At 35.1% G+C, this 20,898-nt stretch overlaps 2 protein-coding genes across 2 annotated transcripts in view; one reads left to right on the forward strand and one right to left on the reverse strand.

Annotated features, from left to right (window-relative positions):
- The window catches only part of LOC121726979 (angiotensin-converting enzyme), a 123,076-nt gene that overhangs the window by 37,864 nt on the left and 64,314 nt on the right, over positions 1-20,898 (reverse strand). The gene's annotated exons all lie outside the window — the stretch shown is intronic.
- Positions 1,641-8,579, forward strand: LOC121726982 (skin secretory protein xP2-like). The gene is made up of 2 exons (XM_042114649.1): positions 1,641-1,724; positions 7,250-8,579. Exons 1-2 carry the CDS (start codon positions 1,716-1,718, stop codon positions 8,351-8,353), a joined length of 1,113 nt encoding a protein of 370 aa, XP_041970583.1. The 5' UTR covers positions 1,641-1,715; the 3' UTR covers positions 8,354-8,579.

The following is a 20,898-nucleotide window of genomic DNA, read 5'->3' on the forward strand; positions in this document are numbered from 1 at the left end:
TCAGACCCACTGAATATGCATATAAAATTTGGTTAAAATCAGTAAAGCCGTTTCGGAGGAGTACGCGGCCTAACATTGTGACACGAGAATTTTATATATTATAAGATAGAGATGTAACCTGTTTCGTCGAATGTCTTCCTTCTTAATAAAATATGGGATACAATAATTCAACTACCCTTTATGTTTATATGATTACATATTATCTTATATCTTTAAAAAACGAGCAATTCTTGTATATATATATATATATATATATATATATATATATATATATATATATAATTGGAATCTCGGAATCGGCTCCAACGATTTTCATGAAATTTATTATATAGGGGGTTTCGAGGGTGATAAATCGATCTAGCTAGGAATCATTTTTAGAAAATGTCATCTTAATCGAATACCAAGCAAAGCTCGGTCAAATAGCTAGTTATTATTATGCTTTATAACTTATAAGTGCTCGGGTACCATCGAGGAAAATGATTCCTAGGCAGTTGGCAGACCAACGTCATTTGGTCGGATAATGTAATTTAGTGTTAATAATTGTGATCTGACGTAACGCGACCAAACTACGAAGGTCCCCCATCTGCCTACAGCCTAGGAATCAATTTCCTCGATAATACCTACTGGATATAAAAATTTATGTAAAACTAGATAACGCATGCAACTCCATGGCGCCAAAATTAGTTTATCGAGAAACGAGAACCGTACATTTTTCCATGATAATAAGTATCCTATGTCCTTTCCCGGGACTCAAAGTATCTCCATACCATATTTAGACAAAATCGGTTCAGCGGTTTAGGTGTGAAGAGATAACAGACAGACAGACAGACACACTCTCGCATTTATAATATAAGTATGGATGTAGTGTACGTAGTAGAGTCGCACATTTAACACTTTTCGACCTTATTACATTGCAATAAAGTGTCAAAGACATAATATTCCCTATATTTTGTCTTCGGCTGCACGTTTTTATGTAAAAAATGTTACTACCTAACACTTTTTTCTCTATACGAACCCGGAAAATCCAAGGCACTTCTTATTATTAATTAGTCTACCTATCAGTGTAGCAATGAAAATTATAATACTTATGTATACAAGAGAAGCATTAAAACAAAGGAATTTAAGAAATATTTTATTCAAAATCTTACATTTAGGTAACATTTTTTAAAGAAAACTTTAACCAGTCACAAAACTTAGTTTTTACAAAAGTAGAGATCGATTAAGTACAATTAAAATTTAGGTATTAATATAGCCTAGACTTCCAATTATAACCTGTATTGTTTATTACCGGCACGAGAACACTGGATCTAATTATTATTATCTATAACCACGTAACAACGAATCACTTATGCATGAATCCTTTAATTAACTATTTTTCAGGATACGAATATACTTTTTACTTATAGTAGCACCAATTTAAAAAGAGTTTTATTGTGTTTGGATAAGCAAAGAGTTTTTATTGTAACACTGGCCGCAAACACTGAGTATAAACAAAAACAAAACACGCACGGCGGGCGGCGGCGCGGCGGGCGGCCGCGCGCCTCGCGCCTCCTGTGTGAACCACGGCGCGAAGGACTCAACCGAACACGCTCCGTCCAGGCATTTAGAGGGGCATTAGCGAAAGTTCTACCAAATAAACAACTATAAAAACACGGGGCACACTCGGTCTAGCATCCAGTCCAAATCCCGACTCCAATCACCGTTCAAGAGGCATTATGAAAACGGTGAGTGCAGTCAAAGTGTGTGCAGTGAAGTGACTTCAAAAAAGTGTTAATTCTGTCCCGAGTGCTACCGTGAAAAGAAAAATAAGTGCGAAGAACGGGAATCGCTTTTTTGAAGTCATTTGATACTGATCAGTGATACGCGTTATTAAATTAGTCGGTTCACGTCGGTTAATTAAGAGCTAATTTGAAAATTAACCATTTCAATTTAATTCTTATCTTGCTGTGCAAAATTAAAGTAACGGTGTAATTATATTTCTTGTAATGCAATATTTATTTTACGCAAAAATCTGAGTAGTATTACCGAACAAATATTACTGTAAATTAAATAAACATTTAGGACACAACCAAAAATGTTCTTGCCCTACAAGGTACTTAGCACTACCTAATTGTTTGTTCAGTGTTCACTTATCTTTATTTTCATGTCCTTTGTATACATAACGAAAAACATAGCTCTTAAACCAACATAAAACTGGTAAAACTTACTTAAGAGTTAAAACCTATAAAACAATAAATAAGAGTTGTTGAGATCGGCACTTGAAATTAGATCAAACAACTAGTTATTAAACGTAAATTAACGAAATAACGATGATTAAAGTAACAACAAGACACAATTATAGCTTTAACGAAAGTTACAAAATTAATTATTTCAAAATATTACAATACACACTTATACTAGGTAATAATAATTCGTGTTTTTATTTGCTAAGCATATTACGCATTTGGACTTTCGAAAATAGTTATTATCATTAGTATTCTCTGAGAAAAGAAAAAAAAATCTGTCTAACAAACTTTAAAATAATAAAAAAGCTAGACAGTGCAGTATCAGTAAATCCCATAAAAATAACAAAAAAATTAGCATTTTATATAATCTATAAAAAGAGTTGAAAAAAAGGGAAACAAAATGCATGTCGCAATGTGCAAACATAGTTAACCGATTACAAAAATGTGACTCTATTGCATCACAATGCATTTCCTGGTTCGATCGAGACTGGTCCGAGACAAGGAAGAGGGGCCATGAAACGGCAGTATTAGGGTTAATCTGTAGGCTCGGGAGCATTACGTAACTATTACTTGAGAAACGTTGCTTTTTGTACGCATCTCAGAGGTGGTATAAATTAAAAATATATAATGACAACTGGGCAGTTCTGGAAATATTATATACATACGGGTCGAATTGATTACCTCCTTATATTGAAGTCGGGTAAAACGAAATCACTAGAATATTTTACTACATACTGTATATTTCCTTAAAGAGAGAATTGTGCATAGAATGTACAAGTAAATTCAAATCATTTTGATTACCAGACGGACAACCAAAGAAATAGATGTTCTCCAGTTTTGTTTGCACAGTAATCCAGTAATGGGAAACCGTATACCGCCTTCATAAAATTTGGAATGAAAAACCCAGGATACAAATAATTTTCATACCAGTCCAAATAATCAAAAATAAGTCGAAATATAAAGTGTCCTTTTACATAAAATCATGCGCAAAAATAAGCACGAAAATGCTATTTTAGGTCAGTTAATATTGTCAGTTAAAAGGACACGGACCATGTCGGGCCACTGTCTCTTTTCAAGGAGACCTTTCATAATTTCCTGTGACTGAGGTTATACAATATACATGTCTGTCCCCGTATGGGACTTAAATGCCATGCTCGAAGATTAAGGATAATGATGTTAAGTTCAGTTAAATTATTTAGTTAAGTTCAGTTAATTCAAGTTGAAAATATTACTTAGATTGTAGAATACAAATATATCAAAATCATTTATCTTGGATAAAATTATTGTTATTATTTATTGATATACTTAATACTACTAAAATTTTTAATGGTGATGTGATGGTCGATCAACAATAAATTAACTATCCGATTTTCATAACACTGTATCAAGAAAATGACTAAATACAGAAAAAACAAAAATGTATGTCAATCACATGCAAAACACATGAACGAGGAAAAACTTTATAGCATAGAAGAACGCGCGCGTAAAAACTATTTCACAACTCATTGAGACCTGTCAAAAGGCGTATTACGAAACGTATCCTGTATTACCTAGGTTGCCTTAAAAGGCCTACGTGATTAGGTCTAACCGGTCGCACCGCAAAAACAACGCGTCGAAGTGTGTCATTATGTACAATTAGATAACAATTATGTAGCGCCCTATCCAGACTGACTGGTCCACCAGTTACCTATATACGTAACGGTACATAACGTAAAAACTTGAATTGTGACACACATTTGCCGGGAAATTATATTAAGACCTAGATTGTTGAAGAATTCCTCTGTTTTGCGATTAATACTTTTATATTTTGTCCTTTCCGGGGACTCAAACGTTACATGCCTACTTTCATTTAAGTTAAAGCAATTAGAGCAGTAGAGCCATTTCATGCCATAATAGACATAATTTCGCATTAACAATTTTATTACGGATAGGCTTAAGCAATAAAATATTTAATAAACAAAAGTCAGTCACAAACCATTAACTTAGTCCCTGATATTAATAATGGTGTAAGTAGAATAGTTAAATATAATTTATGCCATAAATACAGACTATTGCATTTTCATCCTTGACTGTAAGCTACCGTACTAGCAGCTAACCTTTTGACAATATTGACCTGTGAGTCATTTCTGTAATCATTAGGCTTAGATTGAAGCTTCAACTTTACTTAATATTGCAAAATGTATTAAAAATGTTCTGTTTACCTAAGAAATTATAACGCGTTGAAGTCTTTTCTATGTATCAAATTATTTTATTCGTGGGCATTGAAATGTAATTAATATAGAAAGAAAACTCTCATAAATTTGACACCTCTAATATGTCTCTAGTCACTGTCATAAACAAGTAACTAGAGCAACGAAAATTGTATGACCAACCGAATAGTATGACTTATTTTTTCATAGTATGTATTTATGATTCGTACATTGATATTTTACTTTTTTATACTTCTTATCTACTACGTATTCAATCTGATTAAATTTAACTTAGTTCTTGAACTGTATTGGCCCTAGGGCCAACAATATCATTCGCAACGCATTGTATGAAGAAACAAACGCGTCGTTCAAACGTTCTCAACCATTACAGGTGTGCTAATAAAGCTAAATTCACACAACCTTCATTGTAGGGTGGGTTGAGCAACGCCTTACGAAATACTTCATATGAGTCGCACGATGTATGTCGTTGATGATTTTATCGCTTAAACCTCATTACTTTTTCTATTGATAATCTCATCATTGTTATCACTGAGATGTTACAGAAACATTTGATAGCTTAGACTTAGATCACTTGTTTAGACTTAGGCGGCTTTATTCAGAGTTCTGTTTATCACCTAGTAAAAAAAAATTATCGTATGTCCTTAAATGGTACTCAAATGATCTCAGTTTCATCTAAAGTGATTCAGTGGTTTAAGCGTGAAGAGAAAATAGATAGACAACATACTTTGGCATTTATGGTATGAGTATAGATGGAGCCTTATAAATAATAAGGTATCAAAATTCATACGCATCTTGTCCGTCAGAAATCTATTAGCAGATTTTCACTCTCTTTTGCTTTCGTCCTTTTTATTAAGGGCAGATACGTGTCAACGGTCAGGTCGACAGTTACGCTCAATGACCACGGAACGACCTTTTTATGGTGCACTTTCATTACTATATTTACCTCAAACCGAGTTTACTGACCCTTTCGACCTAGATATGTCTTAATGAGGATCAAAATTGGAATTCCCCAGACTCCATTAGGGATTAGAGAGGCTACTACTTTATGTCAAACTTTAGCGTTTTATTAATTCAAGGAAGTTTTTATAAACGCTTTTTTTGAAAACCTCCTTGGATTTAATAAAGCCACCTTGGATCATAAGATAGCAATAGCGATAGTAATCTCGAAAATAGCTGGTAATGTTGATATAAAACTGTCAATAATGCCATTGACATTAAGTGGACTAACTGTGACATAACAGTGTGCAATGTGACATCTCATTGACTTTGGCACAGAAAACTCATTTTCTGCTTACAAAACAGTTTTCACCAGAGTGATACAAATGTAATACGTCCATGACTCGCACTTAATCCAGTGCAGTGATATTTACATGTTGTGTCACTGCACTGACATATAATTTAGTCTGTGACATAATATTACAATACTCCAAAAACCCCTGGCCTTTATTGATGACCACCAATCAGGTGTTATGAAATTCTCATTTGGATACCAATCTTTACATATAAATAAAATTGGAGTGTCTGTTTGTAATATTAAAATAACCGTTTTCACTACATGCATATGAATATTTAGACGGTACTTACACCAAAATAACAATTTTTAGAATTTTTGTCTGTCACCAAAATAACAATTTTTAGAAATGGCTGGACCAATTTTGACGGGACTTTTATTGGCAGATAGCTGATGTAATAAGGAGTAACTTAGGCTACTTTTTAACCGACTTCTAAAAAGGAGGAGGGCATTTTCTTACGCTTTTATTTTTACCTATGTATTTTACATTTTGTTGACGCGGACGAAGTCGCGGGTAACAGCTAGTTTATTAATATAAAATGTTATATCAGCTGATGCTATAGTTTTTTCTGTATTTAAGTGTTATATTTTGTAAATCTTTGCACGTGCTGGAAATTGTCAGTCATTTCTTATCGCGTTGGAATTTTTATGTCCTTTAGTTCGCATCATCGCCCCGATTTTAATATTTATGAAGTTGTCGTAATATGTTTATACTTACATTTGCGCAACCTTAAGGTACAGTAAATTAAACGCCACTGTCTCAGGGTTATCTATTGGGAAATTTTGAAATTGCGTGTTTAAAAAATAAGTCTTATTACAATCAATTTTGCTTTTGGGAATAGTAGCTTTATTATATAATTTTAATAACACCTTTTCAACACCTTGTCTTGTCAAACGTTGATTGGATCTAGAACCACTTTTCATTTTAATCAAACCCTCTAAAACCTGTCATATAATTAATGAAAATGAATAAACATAAAACTCCTGTTCGGTAGAGCACGACGTAGAGCAATTAAACCACCGATAGAATTGCATCAGGTTGATTGATAACATTAGTTTTAGTCAAATTAAGTAACAGTTATATCATTTGTAGCACAACACGTGTTATAAAACTTGATACAATGTAAACAATAGTAAAAGCGGTCGTTTATATTAAAGATGTTGCTCTACAATGTAATGATTCAAGAATTTGCAATGTACATAACAAACTTGTAATTTTACAATTCAATGTTATTAGAACAATGAACTTTACAAGACTATTATTGTCATATTACTGTAAATAAGTTGTCGACGAGCGATAATGGTGTTACGCGCCGCAAATGAGGTGAACGAATGAAATTTACATTCTGTAGAAAAGGTCAAAGAGGCACGAGATTTATTAACCGAAGAGTAAAGTTTACTGATCAAACATACCGCTCGATAGCTTCCGCGAATAAATTAAAATATTTAATAGGGTGAAAATTTCGATCTTGGTATTTACCAATTATGTGCAATATTCTCAAAAATATTTTCTTTGTTCGCAGTTTTACTTAGTTTTTCTGCTGGTGGCAGCGGCTGCCGCCAGCGAAAAGAAGTCGACGGAGCAGAAGGCCGAGCCCCTTGAGAAGAAGTTGGACAAACGCGGCCTCCTGAACTTGGGATACGGTTACGGTATCAGCGGACTGGACGTGGGCTACCTCGGCAGCGGCCACGGCATCGGCGGCGCCTACAACAACTACATCGACGAAGGCGCCCTCGCCCACGGCGGCTTCGCCCACGGCTACGGCATCAACCTCGGCGGTCACACCGACGTCACCCGCACCATCACCCTGGTCAAGGGCGTGCCCGTCGCCGTGCCCGTCGACAGGCCTGTGCCATACCCCGTCGAGAAGCACGTGCCGTACCCCGTCAAGGTCCCCGTACCGCAACCGTACGAAGTCGTCAAACACGTGCCCGTCCACGTTAAGGAGTACGTCAAAGTCCCAGTTCACGTGCCTGCCCCCTACCCGGTAGAGAAGAAGGTGCCCTACCCCGTCCACGTACCCGTCGACAGGCCCTACCCCGTCAAGGTCCTGGTGCCCCAGCCCTATCCCGTCGAGAAACACGTGCCCTACCCCGTCAAGGTTCCCGTGCCCCAGCCCTACCCCGTCGAGAAACACGTGCCATACCCCGTGGAAGTTAAAGTACCAGTTCCCCAGCCCTACCCGGTGATCAAGCACGTCGGAGTCCCCGTCAAGGTTCCAGTCGACAGGCCCTACCCCGTGCACGTGCCGGCTCCCTACCCGGTCGAGAAGCACGTGCCAGTCGCCGTGCCGGTCGAGAAACCGGTCGCCGTCCCCGTGCACGTCCCAGTCGACAGGCCCTACCCCGTGCACGTAGAGAGGCCCGTGGCCTACCCTGTCAAGGTGCCCGTCCCGGAGCCCTACCCCGTGTACAAGCACGTCCCATATGAGGTGGAGAGGCCCGTGCCCGTCCCCGTGAAAGTGCCCGTCGACAGGCCGTACCCCGTGCCCGTGGAGAGGCCCGTGCCCGTCGCCGTCGAGAGGCCGTACCCCGTGCCCGTGAAGGTCCCGGTCCTAGTTAACGAGCACGAGGGCCACTACGGCGGCTCCCACCTCAGTCTCGGAGGCTCATACTACGAACATTAGGTATAGTTTAATTTAATTCCATAGATCGCGCTACATCACCAGCTATTTATTTCTCGCCAGACACGGCCGGGACGCCAGCAACATGTCTTCGTCTATTGAATCTGTCCCTTTTATGAGATTTCTTGTCATATAAGTGTACAGGAGGTACTGACGCCAAGTGATTTTAAAGTTACCATTTCTAGGTTAAGTCGACTGTAAATTACGAAATAAATAAGAAAAAAACTTATATTTTGTCTTACTTTAACATACCTATTTAAATACCTAAACACTTAAAAAAAATGCTTATTTAAGCTAATACAATGTCTGACGTTGGACAAGCCATTTGATAGATTATTATGAGAGCCGCATGTATTAATTAGCTTTAACGTTGATTAAATATTTTTATTAGTAAATAATAATATGGCTCATCGGGCAAAATGAAAAGCCTATTTATTTACATCTCGCATAAGATATTTTCTTTAGAAATTCAATAAATATATAGGTGCCCAGCACCCTATTTGCTGTTGTAATTATTATATTACGTCGTCATGTAATTTAAATTAAAAATTATCTTTGTTTCAAATATTATAATAGTTGATCATTAAAATTAATCAATATGTAATTATTTTCCTGCACTACTACAATGTAAACTTTATTTAAACAAAGAATATGACTGTTAATAGACATTCTGTACCGAGGAAGTATAATTCAAGTCTATTTACAAGTGACTTAGAAAAATACAATCTCTGACCTTCGAACTACATTGCGATAATAACTTTAAATAAAATATAGGTGGAACATAAATAGATATAAAGAACAAAGAGTTGCCTTCGATCATAAAACGTATTATTGATGTGATCAATTATTAGTATCTGGGAGACCGAGCTTTGCTGCACGTCGACAGAATTGAAAACAAAACAATTACTCCCTTGTAAGTTTCGATCAAGTCACGTGTTGATCACGTGCCCTGAAGTGTAAAAAAATCACAATGCTGTCACTAGAGAAAACTTGTGAAAGTTTGAAATCTTGAAAATGTATGTTTTCTTGAGATTGCATTCAGCTGGAAGGGTTTGCCCTTAATGTGTCCCTTATAGGTCTATGTTACTAATTTATATTAGGTGTAATAATATTATGTTACGTGATATTAAAGAAATACAAAAGAACCTTAATTTAGTCTCAAGTTTAAGACATTAAGCTAGAATAAAATAATTTTTAAACGAAGTAAGTTCATCTTCTTTTATATTTTTATTCTTTCGTTTATTCTATTGTTATCGCGGTCGAATCCGACCGCGATTACAATAGAATAACAATAGACTTCCAAGAATCCGCGATCGAGGGATTAATTATCATTATCTTATGTTTATGGTACGATGATAGCATAAAAGTTTCATGCGTTTATTTAAAAAAGTTTATACGAATATGACCTTTGAAAAAAATAATCTGGATAAAAAATATTACGCAGTATAGAGCAATAAATTGCTTATAATTGTTATATAATTAATTCGTTTCACCCTTGGCCCACTCTGTAATAACCGGTATGGTTTAAATATTATTTGATCATTAAAATTATTAACTTTTAATCATGCATAATAATAATTAATCTCGAAAATGTATGCACGTTAATCATTGCTGTATTAACTATTTAGTAACACGACAGTCTGTCGGTTAGTTAATCTAAACAATAACGACCTTGTTACCGAATAAGTTTTGGGCTGACTAAAATTAATAAGGCGTAAGGTTCGGTTTGGAGCAGACCATTATGATAGATCGACACTCGTATGTTGGATTTTCAACTGAAAACTCAATAGCATGCATAGCAATAGTAAAACGCATGTAACTACAAAGCTATTGAATTCAGAATTTATTTATTCAAAAATCCTTTATTTGTACATAAACATACAAAATGAATAACACAAAACAAGTGAAACAAAACAACACACAGAAACAGAACAATAACAATACAATTTTAAAAAGTGTGCAAAATGGTGGCCTTACCGCTTTAAGCGGTTTCTACCAGCCAACCAATTTTAGTACACAGTTCCTAATTCAGAAAAATCGTTTCTGCACAAATATAAATAAATTTAATTATTGTTTACATAATATCATCTCCCACCTGTGTTAGCAAACAAAATGGCCTCTCCAGACCAAATCTGTACATTTGTTGCAGAAATACCAGGTTTAACATACTCGTACTCAGATTCGTCAACAAGTTATGATATTTGAAACACTTTCTCGAACACTGAAGCTAGTTACGAAAATGAAACTGATTTAGGATTGAAGTACACAGTACAGATGCTGAAGTTTCCTGAAAAGAGTTTATCTATTCATCAGTGTTGTTTATTGGGTAACTTTTTGACATTAGCCAAAAAAAAGGAATTTTGAATAGATAAACTCCTGAACTCCTGCCAAAAAGCCTCAGAATTCGCGTTACAAGACTTAAGGCCCTGTATTCCCAAAAACTTTTTGGGAATACAGGGATTTTCAAGATTTAAAAGTGACAGTAGACACAAAAATATAGTAATTTAAATTCTGAAAAAAATATTTGTGTTAGTTAAGTATGGAAAATTCGTTAAAAGAAGAGGTAAGTTTGGGATTTTTTTCTATCGAGTGAAGTTCATGATATTGTGTAATGGAATATAAATTCCACTGTGCTAGATCCTTAACTAACACATATATTTTTTTCAGAATTTAAATTACTATAGTTTTGTGTCTACTGTCACTTTTAAATCTTGAAAATCGTCCGTTTTTGGGAATACAGGGCCTTAATTCAATACGTAGCAGTTAGCACATATTATCACCTATGCTTATACCGCAAGCATCCAGCATACGAGGTATTCTAACCGCATCATAATTAGATCATATCAATATAGTACGCAACGCGCCAATATTGACAGTAATGCCCAATTAAATGCCATTGCGTTATTGATACAGCCTGATAATTGCCAACAACGGAACAATTATCGCACGAACTACCATTTACCGACAATAATCGCCTTGTTCCAATCGGTATGCGTTTAAGCATTAAAGGATCAAATTAGATTAATTTTGACAAACGCTGACGCGGCTCAGCAATTTTTGTTCTTATTTCTGTCTAATTGGTTATCATTTTGTTCAATTAAGTTTAATCGCCCAAACTATTGAGATAATAAAAAATGATTATAGTATTTTTTTTTTATGAAATAAGGGGGCAAACGAGCAAACGGGTCACATGATGGAAAGCAACATCCGTCGCCCATGGACACACGCAACATCAGCCCCCGTAGACAAGTGGCAAAACGCTAACGCTACAAAATGTATGGATTTGACATTAGTATTCGCTAGCAAAGCGGTGACTTATGTCAAATCGCATACATTTTGTAGCACTAGCGTTGAAGAGCTGCAGGTGCGTTGCCGGCCTTTTGAGTAGGAATAGGATTACAGGGCAGGGGATGTAAGAAAAGGAATAGGGAAGGGTAGGGAAGGGTAGGGAAGGGTAGGGAAGGGTAGGGAAGGGTAGGGAAGGGAATTGGGCCTCCGGTAAACTCACTCACTCGGTGAAACACAGCGCAAGCGCTGTTTCACGTCGGTTTTCTGTGAGCCCGTGGTATTTCTCCGGTCGAGCCGGCCCATTAGTGCCAAAACATGGCTCTACCACGTAAATAGTATTGAGTAGAGCAACGATAGTAATAATAAATTGAAAATATAAGGTGCTGATTATGAAACAATTTGCTGCAAATGACTTGCTCTTTACAAATCTTAGGCGTTGCATTTATAGTGAAGACCGTATTATAGTTAACTTCCATATCTATGGATGGAATGGATGTAAGTAATCACAAATAGTGGAAGGCACTTTAACAGTTTCAACTTTTTTTGTTGCTTTGACCTCACGACTAAGACTAATTCTAACAATACCCTCAAGAGTCTAGAACTCTAGAGTCTAGCTCTACTCTCGCTCTAATATTGGTCGGGCTCTAAGGGGAGCCAAAGAAGACACTATCTATCTATCTAAACATATTATTAATTATTATAATAAAATCGTAGGACAGACCGAACTGTACATTGAATATTTTTTTAAAACCTAAGAGGTGTCAAGGGAGTAGGGACACCCGGATGGAACAAAGTTATAAAGAAAACCCGCCATAGAGGAACGGTAGAATTTTCAATTTCCCGCCACATCAATGGCATCTGATCTATTTTGCAGGTACTAAATAAGTATCTGTCAAAAAGTGTCGTTACAAATTTTTCCGTCTAACCCCCTTTCGCAACGTGCGATAAGGAACTTCGTTCCAAAAGAATACTTGGGGCGTCTACAATCGATATCAAAGCCAAAAATAGAGTTTTTAGATTTTTTGTATGTTTGTCTGTACTCTGTATGTCCGGGCTAATCTCAAAAAGTAATGCATGGATTTACTTACTTAAAATTTTGCATGAATGTTACTAAGAGCGACGTCAACATAATATAGGCTACAATTATTATCACGTTATCCCCCTACTTTTGGTGCTGTAGAGCCTTCAAAGGCAGCAGTTACTGAGCTAGTAGTAAAATAAAAAAAAATACCATCATCTGCAATCGGGTAAAACATTGTTCTCAAAGAAACACATCTGTCGATATCGGCGTGTATGAAGACATTTATTATGTAAATGTTAGTAAACAAAGCCGCATTGTCTTATTGTGGCTATGGTGGTCCCACGCATGTGTTACAAGCACGGGCAAAAAATACCACCAGTGACGTCACGGCCGCATGTAACTGTAATTATTGTAATTATTGGAATCATGAAGGAAGAATTCGTTAGTTTGTTTTAGATAGGTACGTCGCGACTCTTACGAAGTTTTTGTAAGAAATCAATAAGCTTTTTGAAATTCAGGAATATCTAAGTAATATTTAGTATGCTCTGAAGATATAATATTATGACAGATTCTTAGAAATTAATAATAGTTAACTTTTAATTAAATATAATAAAAATAAAAGAGTTAAGTATGTAGTAATTAATAAGCATGTAGCTACTATTTTGGAAATGTTTTGTATGAATCATGAAAATAATAGACGAAGTTTACGTCGACTGACGATTTAAAAAAACAATGACTCCTAAAAGAAATTAAAATCAGGCGTTTAGGAAAGTATATTTAATTTCCGTAATATATTATTTTTTATCACATTGTTTAAGTAACAAATTTTATTGTTTTGTTTATTTATTCAGCAACGACGTTAAACTGCCATCTGTATGTGCACGCAGGAAGCCTACTTTTCTATGCGAAAGGTGTAATAAATTTAGTTAAGCCATTCACCGCCAGAGGTCTATACTCTATTACAAAGTCTAGTCAAATAATAATAACTAGCTGTTTGACCGAGTTTTGCTCGGTATTCGATAAAACACGAATAAAATAACATTTTCTAAAAATGATTCCTAGCTAGATCGATTTATCGCCCCCGAAACTTATAATATATTAATACTCGAGAGAAAAACTTTGTATCCCTTTTGACGAAAACTGGGGAAACGTAGGTGAATGAAATTTTGCACAGTTATAGTTTATATGGTGAAGGAGTGCATCGAGCTTATATTAATTTGAAATTATGCTTTTATCATACATTTTTTTAACAATTAAAACAATACACACACTTCAACACACACACTAGGAAAGATGACAGATTTTTGAGTGACAAGCCTATACATACGAATTATACTCTTTTAATTATGGTTGAAGTCTGTTAACAACAAGTTGACAAAAACAAAAAATGGATTAAAGTTTTTTATTGAATCTAAGATACTATTAGACAATGCTTACACGGCCAGTCTGAGATAAGCTGAGTCAAGAGTTGAAAAAAATATGATAAAGTCAATATTATTCTTTTTACAAAATATATAAGTAGGTAAGTAGTAGTCCAAATGTCGTTGAAACTAAGGCCGAATTTCGACCATTGGGCGATTACTAGTATCTAATAATTTAGCCCCTTTTCTACCCCAAAACTTTAAATGTTCGGTTTCAAAGAGTATCAAAGGAAGCTCGGCTTCGAATATGACTTCGACCTTCCAAGTGAAAATCTATTTTGACCAAGTGCTAAATAATGCAAGCACTAGTTTCCTACTGCTACCTCGTTTATTATTCCCTTTCATTTCGCATTCCTGGCAAATTATTTATTATTTAACGGTAGCATCGTACTTAGCTGTCAATTAAACACCGTGATGTAAGTCAATTGAGCCGACGCAAACCTGTTGCGTTACCGAACCAGCCAACTTATTTATTAACTTGGTTAGGGTAAAGTATTAGAAAAATTTTCTTTCGTAGGTTTTACTACAAGAAATGCGAAACAAGTAAGTGTATTTTAATGGAGGTAATAATATTTTAGCGCTAGATGACGACCGCTATTTGTTAATCCTGCGATAACCGTACATTTTTCTGGGATAAAATGTCTTATGTTTTTCCCATACCAAATATCAGGAAAATCAGTTCAGCGGTTAAATCATGAAGAAGTAACAAACAGACAGACAGTGAGACATAATATATAATTATACTCATGAAGTATAATTCTTATAGCAATACTCGAACCTGCCTTGAAAAGGATTTTCCACGACAAACAGTTTTAGGTCCCAACCCCCTAGTCGCTACATCACCGCCTAAAAAGTTCTTCGAATTGGCCAATTTTACCTTTTGTTAGTAATATGCAAATGAGAACAATAAAATAAATTAGATTTTAATTACATTCGCACTGATACCTTTCCACACGAAATGTAGTCGTGAAAGGTGACTAGTGGCCACTAGCCACACATTGCCACAACAAATAGACACACCACGATAGCTTGTCTTTTTATTTTAAGTTGTGCAAGTAAATGCCTGCGATGCGAAAATAATAAGACCAGCCATGTGCTTATAGTGCATTGCAAAACTAATTCTAATGGTTGACCACACTGTGTATTCAAGTGTAATTCTGTTACATTTAAGTTTGTTTTATAGTATGATGATTATTTAGGGTAGGTTGCACCAGAGGCGTGGTTATAGTTACAGTTATGGTCAAAGTTATGATTATAGTTAAGACTAACTTTAACCTAAACTTTGACCACAGAATTTGACAGATGACAGCTGGTCCGACAAGGCTTTAAATGAACGTTGGCGGGGGCGCTACTGGTAAAAGAGAACTGTCAAAAATGGCGTTTTTGTATAAAGACAGCGTTAGTTCCTTTTTTTCAGTATTGACTTTAACCAAATATAATTTTGCATTGTAGTTAAAGTTACAGTTATAGTTAAAGTTACAGTTAAAGTAAGTTGATGGAACCCACCCTTAAAAGTGCGACCAAATATTTAAATGTTATTACGAATTATAAACTTTAATTATTATTAATGCACAGGTTCAGGTGGTAAAAACTAAATTTTTCAATCCCAGTCGTAGTAATTGAGACGTGTTGGGCTGATGATGATGGTGATTTTAATTTGAGGCTAAGTGTAAGAAGGTGGCAAAATATTCTCGCTACAGCCTCTCTCAATTAAAACCTCATTAGTACATCACACAAATTAGTGCACATAATTACGTTACACCTAACATTAAACGAAAGTATAGTCAGTATAATAAGTATAGAGGATTTTTTTTAAAGATTTTTTTGGTTAAAGCGCTGCGCTGCGGCTCCAACATCTCTATAATATTGTACAGTTGTGTTGATATATTATTAGATTACTGACTTTAGCCACAGAATATATATTAGTTGTACCAACTTTAGCACAGAGTGGATATTGGTACTATTTATATTTTTTTTTACAACTATGATGGGAACTTACAGAAGAAACACAAAATCAAACATAGATTATCTACCTAATTACCTATGTTTGATATTGTGTTCCTTTGCAAGTGAGATCTTAACTTTTTTTAAACATATATTAATTACATATTATTATATCGTTTAGATGAATAAATTCCAGCTCGAAATAGGGAATATTTTATTTATTATAATTATATTATCATGTTAACCATTTACTTAAGTGCATCTTATTTAACTGAGTGTACCGTTAATTAGAGTAGCGTTAACGTAATAGCTTTGATCTCGTCCAGGCGGCGAAAGGCGAGCGAACTTCAGAGCTTTATGAAAGCTTAGCGACAAATACTACATAAACCTACAATTTCAAAATATACTGATTACTTAATACTAATCTAGATGTTTTCCGCGATTTTGTGCACGAAAAGGGCACCGAATCCGTTCATATGTCTCAATAATAATTTATACGTGGGAGAGCCATGCTTAGGCACGAATGGGCCGGCTCGACCGGATAAATACCACGTTCTCACAGAAAACCGGCGTGAAACAGCGCTTGCGCTGTGTTTCGCCGAGTGAGTGAGTTTACCGGAGGCCCAATCCCCTAACCCCTACCCTATTCCCTTCCCTACCCTCAACTATTCCCTTCCCTTCCCTACCCTCCCCTATTACCCTATTCCCTCTTAAAAGGCCGGCAATGCACTTGCGGCTCTTCTGATGTTGCGAGTGTCCATGGGCGACGGAAGTTGCTTTCCATCAGGTAACCCGTTTACTCGTTTGCCCCCTTATTTCATAAAAAAAAAATTGCATATTTCGTGGTGTACTCTACATACTGTACCTGAATTCTATATTTTTAATATAATAATAATATCCAATTATAATTAATAAGTGCAGCCCCCTTACATAAAGTATCTTTCGTTAAAACGATGACAAAATTCGTTATCAAAATGTATGCGGTTTGACATAAGTCATCGCTAAATGACATTTCGCTTTCGAAGACTAATGTCAAATCCCATATATTTTGATAACGAATAACGTCATCATTTTTAAAGAAAGAGTCTTTGGCTACGGCCCCAGGTCGTGTGAAACACTGTAAGCGTTGATTCAGACTGCAACGCGACGCGTAGACGCGATTTCTAAATTTGTATGGATTTGACAGATTTCAATTGCGTGAGACGTCTTGCGAATCTGTCAAATCCATACCAATTTAGAAATGCGTCTACGCGTCGCGTTGCGGTCTGAATCAACCCTAGGGCTGCGTTTCCACAAGAGATGTGTTGCGAGGCGAGGATCGTGTTTCCAATAGCATCGCCGCGCTGAGCGAAGTTACGTCAATGAAGCGATTCTATTGATTCTCAAAAACACATTCCTCGCAATCTGGTGAAAACGCAGCCTTAGGCTCAAATTACACCGCCGAGAAATGGAGTGTAAGGAACTTTTTGCAACGAAACTGTAAATAGCACATTAAAATTTATGTCAACACTCAACAGTATGTTTAATAAGATTTTATAATTTTGTTAATTAAAAATGTTATTGAAAAATTTATATTGTTATATTATTTCAACTTTTAAGAATGATGTATGAACTATAACTCAGTATAAGGATTCACCTTTTTCCGAAAAAGTCAGTAACCTTAAACCTACACAGCTTGAACTTAGTTTACTGGAAGTAATACTATTTTGAGAATGAATTCTGCACCAAAAACCTGAGCTAACTAGAGCAATACAAAAAACCCGAAGGCAAGTTACTAGCGGCGCCTGAGCTTTTAAGTTTTGTAGTGTCAGCAAAAATATTAATCACGCTGCCAGGCCGTCTGTGTTGTTGGAAAATTATTTCTTTATCTGTCCTTATTGTATTAATACAGGTTGTTCGGTTGAACACCGTTATCCTTATAACCAGCAGTTGAGTGCTCAACATTGTTCTCATAGAAAAAGTTGTTCATTTTGATGGGCTCATTCGCTAGTTTTAAGGATATGGTTTTAAGGTATCATTGTGTATATCATAGTATTAGCCATTTATCGTGTTTATTACACTGTAACTCCTATAAGGAATAAGTCATTCGTTTTTCACAACCTTTTATAGTATTAAGTAGGTTTAAAAAATTACATACTAAATTAAAACTTATTTTCTAAGTTAAAATAATAATCAATTAGTCCGGATTCCCTAGATTTTTTTTTATTACTTTAAGAGATATAATTTTGTGGCTAAACCATATGGTTTAGCCACAAAATTATATCTCTTGGTTTAGTACTTAATACTTATATAATTAAAGTTTTTTCACACTAGGTATATATTATTAGCTTTAATGGTTTTATTTTTAATCTATACTAATTACTAATCTATACCTAATATTGTAAATGCAAAAATGTGTCCGTCTGTTACCTCTTCACACCCAAACCGCTGAACCGATTTTGCTGAAAATCGGTATGGAGACATAGGATACTTTTTTATCCAGGAAAAATGTACGGTTCCCGCGCGATATTCTAATTTTGGCTCAACGGTGTTGCGGGCATCATCTATTGGTATACATAATTAATATATATTTAATACTAGTACTTTAGAATACTTTTTTTCTGACTCTACATTATGAGTTCAGTATGTAGAGTAAAGACCAAAGAAGCGGTAAGTGCTGAAGTGTTGCAACTCCCAACGAGCAAGGTCGGCAGAAAGGAGGTTGTGTAGGAGGTCCGACTGCACCGATGTCATCATTGTGACTTTTTTTAATAACCTTTCCAAAATAGTAAATCAATTATGAAATAATATGTTTTGTGGCAGACGTTTAATAAAGCATTTGAATAATGTCCAGTTCATAAGATCAAATGCATATTAATAGAATAATATTCTAAATATGTTTTTTTTTCAAAAGGTTAAAATATGAACCGAGGCCAGATGTGGTAGTACAAAATTCCTGTACCGATGTATTTAGCTTTGTTTTATTAATACTAGCTATTTGACCGAGCTTTGCTCGGTATTCGATAAAACACGAATAAAATGACAGTTTCTAAAAATGATTCCTAACTAGATCGATTTATCGAGTACTCATGGATAAATCGATCTAGATAAATTTTAAACTGAAATAAGTATACAATAATAATATTTAGATTATCTAGAAAATAGGTACTTTTTTATTATTTATGTCATAAGAGATTTTAATTTATTATGCATGTCCATTGAATTATTTTTCTTTAAATGTCATACTTATATTCATTCAGTGTGTAATAACTAATAAAATATGTTTTCATACAAAGTTATTATTTTGTTTTTTATTCAAATCTACAACTTTTTTGCTAGCCGTAAGGACATAAACCCAAAAGTCATAAAAAATAATTACTTGGGACCAATCGCCAGATGAAAAAATGTTAAAAATTCATATCTGGTCATTGGTCCCTTTGGGCCCAAAAACCTTGGGACGACACACCAGAGTACTCGATTTATCGCCCCCGAAACCCCCTATATACTAAATTTCATGAAAATCGTTGGAGCCGATTCCGAGATTCCAATTATATATAAGTATATATACAAGAATTGCTCGTTTAAAGATATAAGATTATTCAGATTTTAGATGGTAAGTATGTATTTCAAAATTAACGATTGCACAAATCTATTCTAATAGTATTCTTGAAATATCGATACATCTATAATAAGACAAGGCAAAAATAAAAATTTATTGGTTTAATAAAGTAGCGGTTTATAATAACCGATATCAGATTAACGATTATTACTCCAAATGGTATATCAAGGTTGCTCTCGGGTAAAGAAACAAGATTTTTATTGTTGTTATTATTTCAGCCTCACTTTATTTAAACATTCACATATTCAAAATCCTACTGTGGTATCTCTACATTTCCCATGATTTTCGAAATATAAAGGAGTATATTCATCTAAAATTGCCCATGAACGAGTTCGATTGCGCATTTACTTCCCAACGTGAAGAAGGGCCTTACGGAATACAGGGTGCAATTATTAATATTAAACCTACCAGCCAAATTTTTTTAGGGCTTAGGTATCATTAGGAGAGTCCATTTAACCAAAAAAGGGTGTTATTTTTTTTACAATAACATATAATATTTTTATCCCTCTTAAAATCGTTGCAGAACGGTCACTTCGCGGCAGTTGGTAGTACATTTCAGAACTGAGTGATTAGAAAAGAAAAAATACGTGTATTTTTATTTTTAACAAGGATCAAAATATCGGGCCGGAATGTTTAATTGCACCCTGTATAACATACCTAGAAAAAATTATAAATATCAACCTGGGCAAAGAGTTGAAACTTATTTAAATGAAATGTAGCTGAATAATTTTTTTTTCAAATTGCCAGAAAGTCTACGTAAGACCTACTACGAACCTAATTATTCAGGGATCGTTAAAATTATGTATTTGTATCTACTACCTAATCGTTGACACCCACTACGTATATCTTTCACGATCATCTAATAACAGCCCCGGACCCCGGAGATTACAGTTTTATAATCTGAACCGAAATTTCATACCTACTTCAATACCATGATTGCATCTCACATAATTACAGTAATCTTATATTACACTTGCATATTAGCCAACTGTGCTGATTTAAGGCATAGACGAAAGCGATTATTTTCGTATTGCATTAGAAAATTTGTGTGTTGAGAAGTGATGTAGAATTATGTCAATTGTTGTAGAATACGTCAGTTTTAGCGCAACTAATAATTATTAATTACGATATTTTTTATTGTTGTAACCTTTAGACCTTAAGTTTTTAGCACCTAGTATGTAAAATGTGTATAATGTATATATTATCAGGAAAAGGGTTACTTAATATATTTCTCTAGTGACTATAATAATATATTAAGGTAACGCCTTGAAAATTT

Source organism: Aricia agestis, chromosome 5 (assembly GCF_905147365.1).
Source record: "Aricia agestis chromosome 5, ilAriAges1.1, whole genome shotgun sequence".
In the NCBI taxonomy this organism is placed as follows: Eukaryota; Metazoa; Arthropoda; class Insecta; order Lepidoptera; family Lycaenidae; genus Aricia; species Aricia agestis.